General features: G+C 44.2%; 1 protein-coding gene across 2 annotated transcripts in view; it reads left to right on the top strand.

Annotated features, from left to right (window-relative positions):
- bahcc1b (BAH domain and coiled-coil containing 1b) overlaps window positions 1-13,916 on the top strand; it is a 102,934-nt gene that overhangs the window by 46,570 nt on the left and 42,448 nt on the right. For both annotated transcript variants that reach the window (XM_041815493.1, XM_041815494.1), the window contains 7 exons: window positions 4,301-4,411; window positions 4,946-6,991; window positions 8,864-8,975; window positions 9,507-9,700; window positions 10,531-10,671; window positions 11,763-11,941; window positions 12,993-13,368. In XM_041815493.1, coding sequence (XP_041671427.1) covers window positions 4,301-4,411; window positions 4,946-6,991; window positions 8,864-8,975; window positions 9,507-9,700; window positions 10,531-10,671; window positions 11,763-11,941; window positions 12,993-13,368 — 3,159 coding nt within the window. The remainder of the gene's footprint in view (window positions 1-4,300; window positions 4,412-4,945; window positions 6,992-8,863; window positions 8,976-9,506; window positions 9,701-10,530; window positions 10,672-11,762; window positions 11,942-12,992; window positions 13,369-13,916) is intronic.

Genomic DNA, 13,916 nt, shown 5'->3' with positions numbered 1-13,916 from the left:
AAAACATATAATAAGAAAAGTCTGTCATGAAACAATCTACTAACAAATCATATATGATGTGAATTATTGCAGCAGTTTGCAGATGCAACATTTTAGACAAAGTAAAGAAAATTGAATCCTTTAATTCCTGTAAATTGGGAGTCATTGTTTAATCATTTTTCTTCCAGAAACACAAGAGAGAGCTGAGCTGTTTGGTGCAGCTTTCTCTGGAAGAAGTTAGTGCTTATTCTCCTCCTTTAGCTTTAATTAGTCAAAATCTATACGATGTAAAAGTTTACTATTTGTATGTGTCTTGTATAAGGGGAGAGGCTTCTACATACTGGTCCAAATTAGTGATTTTGGGATCTTCTTTTTTATTACAAATCTCTCTTGATGTAGTTTTAAAGCCTAAAATAAGACAAGCGTTTTGTCTGTACGACTGCCTCGTTTACAGCTCATCCAGCGATAAATAGCAACAGTTAAGCTCTGAAAGTGAGCACTAATGTCGCCTGGAGTGACTGTCTTAAATCAGATTCATAGAAAGAGTTGGGGGCAGGACTTCAGTGTGAACGCCAGAGCGAGCAGCATCAGTGAAAAAGAGAGCAAAAGTGTGTGTGGAGGGAACGTGTGTGTGCCTATCAGACAGATTCTGCGTCTGTGTGTCTTAGCTTTGATGTCTGAGCGCACACACACATACGCTCACATGCACGCACACACGCACACACACTACAAATGATTGTTTTTAAGAATTCAAGCCAGGGAGCTCCGGTAGGCGGCCTGCCAGCTGGCTACGGTCCAGAGAGTGGAGCGTAGCCAGCAACAGAGAGAAGAAAACCTGGCTCATTGTCACAGATGAGACATATTCACCAGGAAATGCACAGTTGTTTGAAAAGCAGCACATATTCCCTCGTGCACGCACAAAAGTCTTCTTTCTTTTCCTCTTTCTCTTTCCCTTTCTCTCTCTCTCTCTCTTTCTCACATACACCTATCCCATCACTCACCCGCTCACTCTCCCTCGTCCGCACCTGTCCTTGTTTTTGTCCCCCCTCTCATGTGCTCTCGCTCCTCTCCTTACCTCCCTTTTCCTCTTCCCTCTCATCTCATCCATCTCAAAGCTCTCCACTTCCCTTTCACTTCCTCCTTCATCTTACACCCCTCCCGTCCTCACACACACTCCCTTCTCCCCTCGCCATACGACTCGTTGCAGCTCCAGATTGGGGGCTTTTCATATTGACAGCCCTGTTCTTCTGGTGTCTTCTTTATTTTCACATCTTCTGCTCAACCTCCTCTTCCCTTTCTTCCTTTCCTTCCCACCTTTCCTTTAACCTTGCAGAGCTGATGGATTGGCCAGATTTCATGTCTGTCAAACCTCTATTCTGAAGTGATTATGCCCAGTCTGAGAATGGACTATTAATGCCCCTAGCGGTACAAATACATTCTGTAAATAGTGCTGCACGATTTGATAATCGCGATTATACCAGAAAATAATGCAATTTGCGATTGCTATTATGGTATAATACAAAAATGGTATCAAGAGTCTACTTATAAAGGTAAGGAAAATGCTGAGAATAATGCTAGTTTTGAAGTGTATATTATCATGCAAGTATATATTGTTATAAACTAAAAGAACATAAAGGTACTAAATATACATAAAGGTATTTTTGTAAACCTTTCAAGTACTTTTTATTGCAACAAAACAAGAGGCATCTGGCTGCAAACCTCTGTGGGCTGGCGTTTTTGGCTCATCTTCTGCTGACCTCTGCAATGGGCGGACATTGACTGTGGGGCAGGAAGTGACATACTAACCCTTGTTGGGTTTTTCCTTAGTTTGTGGTGTGTTATTTCTAATTTTATTTCCCCTATCCTATCCCTGACTTTTAGGGTTGGGGTGCCTAATCCTAACCCTCTTTCTTAATTTGTGGTGTGTTAAATTAGAATTTATCCCCCTCAGTAAATATTTGATTTTAATCCATAAAATTCTGCTGCTGTGAAAAAAAGCCACTTACTATAACCTCTGACAGCGAGCAAAAAATATATGTCATTCAGTACGTCATTCTAGTTCCGGCTTGGGTAATGTACGTCACTTTCCACCTCACGGTTGAGGTCGCCCCATTGTAGAAGTTTACAACAGATGAGCAAAACACCCCACCATAGAGGTCTGCAGCCAGATCTCTTTGAAAAAAAATTGCAGCCTTTTTTGCAATTACGCAATTGCACGGCCAGACATCCAGATTGGTTGCTTTTATCGGACTAATGACCATACTAGAACATATTCCATATTCCCAGATATACGTTCCTCTTTCTGAAAAAAACAAAACAAAACAAAACAAAACAAAAAAACAGCATTTGAGTCAAATTCATTCAATTTCTGCGATTTCCGCGTTAAATAGTAGATTCCATCTTTATTGGTCAATTCCGCGATTCAGTTAACGCAGAAATCATAGGGTCCTACAAGCTGTTAAAAAATGTGTATAATAAGTTTAAGTGACTGGTAATTCTAGTGCTGATGACAAAGTTGATTATCAAACCATCAATCCGTCCATTTCCCTAGAACGGGCAGCCCAGTTAGCACCATTTGAGGTGAAGGAGGCAGTAGCTTCAGGTGTGGTTTAGTTATATACAAGCCAGTAAGCAAGAGCTGCTGGCGAAGCAATTAGCTCAGATGGAGCTATAGTATAGCAACAGATTTTATCAAAAATGGACAACAGGGGTGTACACTGCCTCTCACCCAATGACAGCTGGGATAGGCTCCAGCCCTTCCACGACCCCCAACGAGATAAGCGGTGTAGAAAATGGATGGATGGATGGATATTGTTTAAAGCATATGGAATTGAAAAGGTGTCTGAGTTTCTAAAATTTTGACAGCGTTAGCTGCCAGTGGAATGATTGGCGTGGTTGTAGCTGTGTCAGCAGTTCATCAGAACTGGACAACATTTTATTATTAAAAGAAAGCCATGGAACCACACTAAAAGTTTTCCTTTGCATAAAGGAGGTTTTTGGTCTTCTCCCATGATAGGTGCTCTGTTGAGTTCACTCTCAAGAGCTGGGCATGCCCACTACGTCATATGTTTCATTGCTCTGATTGACTGATAGTGAATGAGACAGACCAAGCATTCATCCAAGTTTTTCCCTTCCCAAACACAGACTATGGGCTCTACCATAACACATATTTCATACAATGGAGATGTGAAACAGTCTATCTGGTGTGTCAAGTTACCTTTCCTTCCCTCCTTTGACATCTTTGTTTCCCTCTCATTCACTCTCACCCTCCTCCCTCCCCCATGAGTTTTATCACTCATCATTACCCGGGGGATTGGCTTTAGATGGCTGATAGAGCCTTTTGGCTAATTGTCGCCATTTAGATTCACTGGTTGTTAACCAGTCATAGTAATCACACACTCTCACACACATTTATGCATTTACATTACAGCATGAACATGCAGACACACTAAAGCCCACGCACACACACATGCTGGGAGCAGTGAGGGGGTGTTGGTGGTTTTGCAGTGCGACTGTGGAATGCGTAGGATGAGTTTTTATGGAGTGCTGTTTACTTTGGCCACCACCGTTAAACTTTTAACGGCTGCCAATTAACGGGCCGGCAAGGACACTCTGTGGGGCATGAAACCAGCTGCTGGAGAACCGACACTCACACACAAACAAGCACACACACAATCCAAACCTTTTAGCCCCATAATGTGGACTTGTGTGCCTCCTGTGTTGTGTGTTTGGAAGTGCGTCAGCCTGTCGTGGTTTTGCTGTTCTGTTCCCCTCTCCACCATCACCACAACCCCACACACATTCACACTGACCCTCACCCGTTCCTACATCAATCCGCCCCCTTCGACACAACCACCAAAACCTCCTCTATCCCACGATGCAGTTCAATGTCCTTGAAGACGAGGAACAGAGTGGAACAACCATTCACCTCCTGCTGACCTCCTGGGAGGACTCAATGTGTGTTTTGGGGGGGGGGGGTTAGCGATGCTTCATACTATTTGTCTTGGGTTTGGGAAAATGTGTTTAGTAGAAGAGCAAATTCCATCAGGTTAAAAGCTGCAAACACTTGGCAGTGGCTGTCGGCTGTGGTTTTTGTCACCACTTTGTCCACTGTAAATAATGTCAACTCATGTGGCGTGTTTGTGCAAAAGCGCATTTATGGTGAAAGGAGCACAAACTGGCCATATTTTTGCCGTGTTTTCCCTAAAATGGCCCCGCTTCATGATAGATTGTTTGAGATAAACTGTTTGTTTAGAGGGCTGCTGAATGTCAGCACTGCGGAGAAACATCAATTCTTCCTCTCTCTCCCTCCCTCTGACAGGGTACCCTGGCTATTCAGGAAGTCTTGCTTCTCCTTTTCTCCCCATGAGTCCCTTGGATCACCACAGCAACAGTCTCTATGGACAGCACCGCTTCTATGAAACTCAAAAAGGTAGGTGTTGGTGTGTGAAAAAGCTTCATATATTCTCTAAACTGCTTCATCAGCACTCACCACAGGACTAAGAACAGCTGGTAGCTCGAGATCTAGTTTTCCAAGTTGGCAACTTCTTGTTTCTTTTCCTCTGCATATCACAGAAACAAAATTGAGTTTAGTAATGAGAGCATAACTGTTTGAAAAGTAAGGTTTTCCCTCCTCTCTGCAGCAACATTTCACAGATCTTTACAAACCTGGGGTAAAATAGACAGACATCAGAATATGTTTGGTGACTGTCAAAGATTAAGATATTTTCTTACTAATGATACAGCAGTTGAAATTAAATCGTTTCCTGTTGGTTCCTGTTTAGATCGTCTAGAAGAGAGATATGATGGGTTTTATCGTACTTGCCGTTGTATGTGACCAGGTTGTCAAATAGTATATGACAAAAAAAAAATTATTGCGTCCATATAAGCTTAGGACGACTGTGTAGTGAGAAAAGGTCTTATACGGTGAAGATTTGCCTACATAAGTCTTCTCCTCTCCTTCTAGATCACTTTTACCTGCGCGGCCTTCCTCCCCAGCCCCCTCTTCTCTCCACAAGTCACAGCCTTCCTACACTGTCAAGGGCTGCCCCAGGCCACCCACTTGGCTCCTGCAGCCGAGAGACAGACAATGGGGGAGGAGGCGGGAAGAGCACCAAGGATGTGGTTGACAAAGGAGCACCAACCATGTCAAAAATTAAGGAGCGATCGAGCAGCAAGGAGCGGCATCAGGAGAGCAAAGACAAACAACATCAGCTCCACCATCACCATCTTCATCAGACAAATCCTGCCACCACTACATCCGGCCACAGTCACCAAGCCTACTCTCACCCCCACCATGCTCTCCTTCCTCACCTCACACCACAGGGCAGAGAAGAGGAGCACAGACATTCTTTGGAGCGTCATAAGGATTACAGAGACAATGACTCAGGCAATCAGGAGACAAAACATTTAAGTTCCTGCAAACTGTCCGGTGGTTCAGTTGCAGAGGCTGGTTCTGGAGGAAAAGGGGGAGCACTGAGCAGCTGTAGTGTTGGAGGAGTAGGGAGACCTCCTTCAGGAGGTGGCAGGCGGTGCTCCAAGGATGGACCCATAAATGGGGAGATGAGGATCAGCGAATCCTCAGCTTCTTCTAATGAATGTATGAGAAGAGGTGCAGCGGCAGTTACAGCCATTCTGGCACCTCCATCAACACACTCTGTGCCGTCGTACTCCATGCCTCCTCCTCCCCCTCCACCACCTCCTCCTCATGCCTTGCACATGGGCTCTACAGTCACAGGAGGGTGGCTACACCCTGCACATCACCATCCCCACCCTGACTTTTACTGTCCTCCAGCCCCTCTTTCACTAACGCCCTCAAAAGACCCACCACTTGGAGGGTCCAGCCGGGAGGCAAAAGTCATCGGCCCAACTTATGTACCTTCGGTGGGGCCACTGGGAGACCTGGCAGGAACTGACTGTCGTGGAGCAGGAGGAGGTGGGGGAAAGGTGGATGACAAGAGTGGAGAAGGATCTTACGAAAGTCCCTCAAGTCATCTCAGCAGACTCAGTAGTTGCCAAAAGAAAGACAAATCCCACACACAGCAGCAGCAGCAGCTGGGATATGGCAAAGCAGATAAACCTCCTGACTGGAGCCAACAGATGCAGAACCAACACAAATCCAGCCTTAACCCCATTTCAACCACAGAACTGCGGTCCTGCAGCCGGGACACATCTTCATCCTTCAGAGATGTAGAGCCTGTGGAAGATGTGTACCGGCCTTCACTTCCACTTGATGCGCAAGGAGCACACACTGGTGCTGGACAGGGTACAGCCAAGAATGGCCCAGACACAAGCACCCCTCCTTTCAGGGACTGTTCCCTATCAGGTCCTCTTCCTGATGGGAGGATTGGGTCAGGGGGATCAGCCCAAAGAGAGGGGCAGAAGGTAGCAAGGATACGACATCAGCAGCATAGCAGTCACGGAGCAAGTACCGAGGAGAGGGGAAGAGATGGAGGTCCACCAGCACCTACATGGATGTCTCAAGGCTACCAAGAGGAACAGAGGAAAAGCTCCCATCATGCATCAGATAGCGATGAAGTAAGAAGTGTCAGCAACAGATCTTCTGCTAGTGACCATAACCAGCCTCATTCTCAACCCCCTCCTCTTCAGTCCCGCTCCTCATCGCTCACCACTGAGGGTGAGGGCAGTGCCATGAAGAACCTAATGAACTACAGCTCCCAGCAGCCTTTGCTTCTGCCACAGCGGGGCCCTTTTGGAGGCCTGGGCTGCCTCAAGCAGGGTGGAGAAAGATCAGAGAAGGGGGATAGAGGCGGGGCCAAAAGCAACACCTCCCAGCAAGATCCTCCCAAACAGTCGCTCCCTCCTCGTCGAGGTTCAACTAATGAAGGAGAAAGGGGTGACAGAGGTGGGAAGGAGGCAGGGGAGGCTGGCGAGGGGGAGGTGCGACAGCCTCCTGTGGGTATTGCTGTTGCAGTAGCCAGGCCCCCTCATCGTTCCCCAGACAACACCCCTGGACACAGCAGACAGGGCAGGGTGCTGCCCAGCATGAAAGGTCAGACATCATTTATGCTCCTTGCACTGAGTCAATTAATGCTATTTCTGTTCACTATGCTGTATTAAGGGCAAAAAAGATTTAACACTGGAGAACAGCTTTGGTTCAGTACAGTATCATACACTAGTTGTACTCTCAGACATTACTGGGATATTACCTCTGTAACTGATTGACAAACAACCAGAGAAGTATTGTCAATATGTCAGATCCTTAGACCTAAATTTCCAAACCATTTGTAGGTATTTTTCAGCCATTTGCACCTTAAGTGAATGTTTAGATTTACAACACATATAGAGGATGTACTGCCAAAAGTCAAATTATAAATTACCAGCAAAAGAAAAGGTGCAATAAGACCCAATTAAATTTGTCAGGACAATAGTCCCACCCCTGACTGATAAATACCCATGTGAGTGTGCGTATCCGTAGCTGCTCAGACAAAGCAGAAGAGGAAGGAAGTTGAGCATCCCTCACATTTTTCGGTGAGGGAGCGAGAACCTATCCTGTCATTTTAACGGTTTTTATACAGTTGATGGTATGGATATTACTCTGCTAATTTTGTAATGTTTTGCACCAACAACAGCCCTTCTGGTACAGATTAGTTGTTGAAAGTCTAGGCACTGAATGTTGAGTGACACATTTCAAACTGTAAATTCTGTTATGCATAGAAATGGCTAAATAACACCATCATAAGATCAGGTACTTGTGTTAGTGAAGGAGAAAAAGCAGATGCCCCGCACATAAGAGAACAGCATTGTACCCATGTACATTTGGACAGTAGAGTTTAAATGAATAAATAAAAAATAAGTAAAATAAAGTCAATTTTTGACAATAAGCTGGAATTAACTGAGTGATATATATATATATATATATATATATATATATATATATATATATATATATATTTTAATCAGAAAAAGCTGCACAGATCATTAAAAAATACAATCTACACCCTTGATTACAGAGATCTAGTTTCGCATGGGATTAGTATTACCTGTGGACCTGGGTGTCCACAAATATGGTAGGTAATTTGCCGTGTAATTTTTTCTCTGATAATTAGAAACATGGTTGATTCGCACAGGATTAAAAGCACAGATGTCCTGCGCGATTATTACCAATTACCACAGGTCCCTAGGTAATACCAATCCTGTGCAAATAGACACTTATTTATCCAGTCTTTGTTTATTAACCAGTTTATTTTCTTGCCTATATGCATGTTTGTGCTACAAATAACATTATTTACCATAGTCAGGCTGTACTTTGCCTTTATGTATTAACTGTTCAGAATCAGCCTAGCCAACCTGCTAAAATGTGTTGGGATAAATGTCACTTTATTGCTTGACTAGACAAATTTATGCCAGAAATCATCAATTGTGCGTACTTTTGACCAAAAACATCTTTGTCTGTTATCATTTGACAATTTTTAAACTGTGCATTATTTTAGAAATTCAGCCCTGATCTAGTCTACAGAGAAATCTCACATGCCTTGCATTTTGACTATGTGCAGCACAAAAAGTGGGATTTATTTTTTTTAGGTCAGGCTTAAAAAATGCTTAAAAAGTCTTCATTTTGATTTTTTAAAAGTGTGTGGGAACCCTGAGTATATTATCCGACTCTACAGTAAAGTATGGTATGGCATTTCTTGCCTCTGGTGGTACTGCCATACTTGCAACCCGGACTGGGTTGCAGTTATATGTGTGCAAGACAGATTTATTGTATCACATCCTACTGTATCTCATTCGATTATGTTGTATCTAGAATGTCGTCAGTGTTATATGGTCTTAAAAGTATTACTAAATTGTTGTACGATAATACTTTTACTTGGTGCATGGCAGTTGCTTTACATTTGCTGCCTTGGTTGTGTTTACAACTCAGGGGTGTCCCGCCCTGTGTATCCTCTTGGTCGTGAAGCAGAGGAGAGGAAGAGGATGACAGAGGAGCAAATCAGCCTTCATCACCTGGACAGAGACAGAGAAATGATCATCAGGTACACTTGAATCCTAAAACAACCCAGGGCATATGAACACAGACACATAGAAACACACATAGACAGTAGCATCTCTTCTTGTTCCTCTCATCTGATAAGCTGCACTTCTTTTATTCTCTCAGCTTCTCTCTCCCGGTTTGAGCCTCTGCTTCCCTTTTCTCTCATCCCCTCTCTCCATTTACTCTCCTCACTCTTTGATGTGGTTTTTCTGTTCCCCCTCACTCTCTCTCCTCTCTAAGACGAGATGTGGTGCATTAATGTTACAGGCGCTAATACAGATGTCTCTGATGTATCTGGCTCTTATTATGTAGTCATATTAAGGGAAGAAAACATATAATGAGAACTCATAGGCCAGGCTTGAGATGATGGCTGTTCCTGTTGCCGTCATATTTCCTTTTCTTGATGATCATAATGGTAGTGGTAGTAATGAAGATGACAAGGATGAAGATAATGATCATAATGATGGTGATGATGACAATAAGAGGGATAATCAAGATAATGACAAAGTTCACCCGCCTATCGCCACTACAGGGAAAATAAGGATCGTGTGGAGTTTGCCAGGATTCACCCTTCTAGTAGTTGCCACGGTGACCTGACCTCTCACCTCTTGGTCCCTGGAGGTGCTAGTCAGTTGGGGGCGGATCCAGCTGCACATGCTCATCCAGCTCACCACCACTGGATGCAGAGGACAGGAAGTCCCTCTCTCTGGATGGGGCATTCATATGGTGAGTAGAGGGCAAGAGGGGTGTAAGAAAAACTGAACCTCAGCAGTGTGATTTGAATCAGTCAAATCTAATGTGAAAGCACCCTAAGAGAAGGACCCAAGAGGTTCTTCAATGGCCAATCACGAAAAAAGTTAAACCAGCAGTTGAGTAAAAGTAACCCAAACAGCATTTTTATCTCTGAATGAACCCTTTACAACCCTGTTGACCAAGTATGAGCAATCCCTTTGTGTATACACAAAAGTCATTACAACCAAGAATTATCAAACTGAACTTGGTTTTTTTTTGGCACAATTGCACCAACTTAAAGATGCATGGAGGAATTAAAGTTCTTGAAGGAAACAGAAAGCTACTGCGACTTTTGTAGAGCTGCTTTATTAGACTGATGTGTTTATGCTTGTGGTTTCTCCAGGGTCATCCATCATTGGTCATCCACCTGACCAGCATTTTTCTGCCTTTTTTTTCTTGCCACTTTTTAACAGCTTTTCCTCTTCATTAGGTCATAATCATGTATTTAAGGAGACTGGCAAATGAACGGTTAGTGTTACTGCCACTGTTGAGCTCTGGTTTGACTGTCCCACAAAAAACAGTAAGAGCTCAGCTACCGTATTATAGCTAGTAGATGAGCAGACTCTAAAATGTTTGATACAAAAAAGCAACACAGTACTGAAAACTCTGTATTGGTCGACCCCTCCTAAAATGTACCAACTTATTTTGTACATTAAGCTTCGATCAACAATTACCTATGAAGCACACCAGTATCTCTTGGAGAAGCCAGATCGGTATTTAAATGTTCCCCTCATATAACTGTTCACTGCATATCCTTATTCCAGGTTTAAGCCATGTGGGAATGACCCCCGGCTTCCCTCCAGGCCTCCCCAGCCCTCTGCAGCCCGTCCTGGGGTCACTCACCCAAGACCCTAACTCCCCGCTGGTGGTTCTTCCTACAGAAGCCGGGCCTCATCATCCACTCGGTATGCTGACTGCTTTTTACAACAACAGCACACACACATGACCAGCAGAGCACATAGTCATTGCTTTCTTCACCGCCCCCCATCTCTCCCCCTTCTTCTCTCAATTTGTACCATCAGAGCCGCTGCCATTTCTCTCAGAGTTTTAGTATCATTGGCTAATCATAATATAATGCTCAACTAAGTCCCTCTGTCAGTGGGACCGTGTTTTATAGCTTCGTTAATGGGAGCGGCTATTCCAGTGCCCCCCTCTGCATGTGCCCAGCATTATGCAAACCATTTGAACCGCTGTTCATCTTTTTGTGGCGGAGCACTGTTGTGTTTGGACTCGCTCTGTGTCTATGTGTGTGTGGTCATCTTGAGTTAGCAGTGCACACGTCTGGAGCAATTTGAGACATTGCTCAGTGTTAGGGTTGTGTTGTACATCTCAGATTTTTTTCAAGAGGGAGAGAGAAAAGAGTGTGTGCGTGTTTGTGTGTGTGAGTGTGTCAACGCTGCTTTGCAAACAGGCTGTGAAATTTAATTATCTCCCGCCTCCCTCGCCTCGCTCCGTGGGAGTTCCTGCAGAGAGGGGAAGTGCATCCACTGAACCCTTCCCCTGGGAAACATTAGCCCACTCAGGCTAATCTCACAGAACAAAGGTTCCCAGCGACAAGGCAGCCAAGGAGGGATGTGTGGATGTGCATGTGTGTACCCATGTGTGCATCTAAAGTCATATATGGGCGGGTTTGGGGCTTGAAGAAAATGTGTGATTCCTTGCAGAGAAAAACAGAAAAGAGTGTTGGAGGTGACGGGGAAATCTGAATCATTTTGCAAGAGGGTTCAGTGTCTGTCTTTGAGGCCAACACACATGCTGTCATAAATGCTTTAGTATTTTCAGAAAAGGTGTACAAGCTCCACTGCAATCCCAATTTTTAAAGCCGCAGCTTATTCAAAGTATCTACATGAATATCCTGCAAAGTTTCAGCTATTGAAAATACAACTGTACTGACTTTGTACACTATTGTATATTGTACTTTTTCTTGAGTTACAAAATTTGAAATTATCAGTCTCTTATTTCCCATCTGTGTTTTTTTTCTGTTTATTTACTCCAGACGTTCTGGAGCAGTCAGGTCTGTGGCCCCCTGTATACGGAGGCCGAAGCCCTTCTCACCTGCAGCATCACCCTGTCTACTCTCGCTCCTCGTTCCTACGGCAACAGGAGCTGTATGCCCTGCAGCAGCAGCAGCAGCAGCGAGCCATGGAGCACATGCAGCGGCACTCAATAGGACAGGTAAAACTGCTACATTAAAACTGAGATGGATTCAGAATGAGCCTTAATTTGTGAAATACTGTGAAGATATTATTGTGAAAAAGACAAATAAAGATAAGGAAGTGTGGGCAAAATGAGAACTTGTGCAAAAGAATCTTCCTCATTTTAGCTTGTAAGAAGTAAAAACAGCACTAATAATCTGATGTTTTAATGCATCATAGATATTCAGATTTCTCAACTCTAAAAGAACATGCATGTTAAACTAAATTCAGCACATTTTTCCTGGAGCTGATGTCTTCTTCTTTATGCTGGTGAACTGTTGTTGTGATGAAAAGACATGGTGTGGTGCACTCTCAGAAGCAGTCAAAAAATGTTTAACTAGAGACACTACCACAAAAGTACCCAAGGTTTCAAGTCATGAGAGCTAAAATGTTCCTCTTGTCCAGGGGTTCCCAACCTTTTTCTTTTGAGTCAGCCTCTAAGAAAAGCTGAGCCCACCCAAGGCCTACACAAAAAATGCATTGCTATCAAAATCAGCATTTATTTTGATTGATTGGTTAAAGCCCAAGAAAATAAACCTACATTCACTTTTCATACCAAAAGACCTAGTCGAAACTGTTTAATAAGTGCTTCACTGTGATTTTAGTTGTGTTGGGAATCAGTACTTTAGCCCAGCCTTTCTCAAGCTTAGATGGACCTATTTTGATAACTTTATGCTATGTTGATAATGGTAGCAGTACATGAAAATTTAGCAGTAACAGCTATGAGACATGATAGAAAACAGAGCAATGCAGTGTTAACAGCAGCAGCTTGAATGGTAATTAAATAAAGCGAACTAAGCGAAGTATTGCTGTACCGGTAGGATTGGTGTTCTTGAAATACAGGTGAAATTGATGTTTTTTTTGCTCCACATGCAATGTGAAGAGCTGCCTGGAACTCTTAGTTCCAGGAACTTCTCTTCAAGGAAATGTATGGTTCCTGTGGCTCACTATTGTCTGCATTTCTACCAGGGCTGAAAGTCTTTGTGGGAAACTAAGGATACTCCTAAAGCCACTGTTTTCCTCCTCCACAGAGAAAACATGATGAGCATGCCATCACCATAGAAGACTCTCCTCATGAATCCTCCACATCCAGAACTCCGTCCTCGTCTTCATCCTCCACCTCCTCTCATGTGGCCAAACCCTTCTCCCACACTCCTCCTCCACCAAAGACGACCACGCCATCACCCGGGATGTGTCCTAGCAGCCGTCAGTCACCTTGCTACCACTCCCCGTCCAGGAGATCGCATCCTCCGAACCCTCTTACGCCTGCACCGAGCCCGGCTGCTGCTGCCCCACGATCTCCGGCGCTTAGCCCTGCTCCATCACACCTGGCTAAGGGGCTTGAGAGGGGAAGTGAGAGAGGGGAGGGACAGCCACCTCAGGACTACCCACAATCTCTAGAACCAGGTGAGAGATCTAGTTATTTACTAAAATTAAATAGACACTTTAAAGAATGTAGACAAAAAACTGTGAAGATAGTGTAAGGCGAAAATATGGATGTATGGACAGAGAGAAGAAGAGAGATGGAGGCTGCTGCTGCTCTTTGAAGCGTGGTATTCTTTTGATTTTGGTGAAATTGTTTGAAGCATGGCTGATCCTCTACTCTGTATGTCCTTGAGTGTGCCCATGTGTGTGTGCAATTTTTATCTGCACTAGCTAAAGAGGGACAGCAGGCAGGTCAGCCATTAAGGTCACATAAAGCATATGGGCACTCAGTGTGTGTGTTTGCATTGACCTACCGGCATTTATGTGTGTATCACAAGAGGGAGGTCGGTGAAATCTTCAGACAGAGCCTCCTTATCCTTCAGAAGGTCCTTGAGAAGAACAGGCGGAAGGATACGCATTCATCTGGCTGTGTTGTCGGGAGGGGGCGGAGGGATACCATCAATAATAAGAGTGCTGGAGGTGACAGGGCCGACGCTGCAATCACAGGAGAACAGCAGGGAGTCATCAAT

This window comes from Cheilinus undulatus, linkage group 20, assembly GCF_018320785.1.
Source record: "Cheilinus undulatus linkage group 20, ASM1832078v1, whole genome shotgun sequence".
Classification (NCBI taxonomy): Eukaryota; Metazoa; Chordata; class Actinopteri; order Labriformes; family Labridae; genus Cheilinus; species Cheilinus undulatus.
This window is presented reverse-complemented; position numbering and strand designations above follow the sequence as displayed.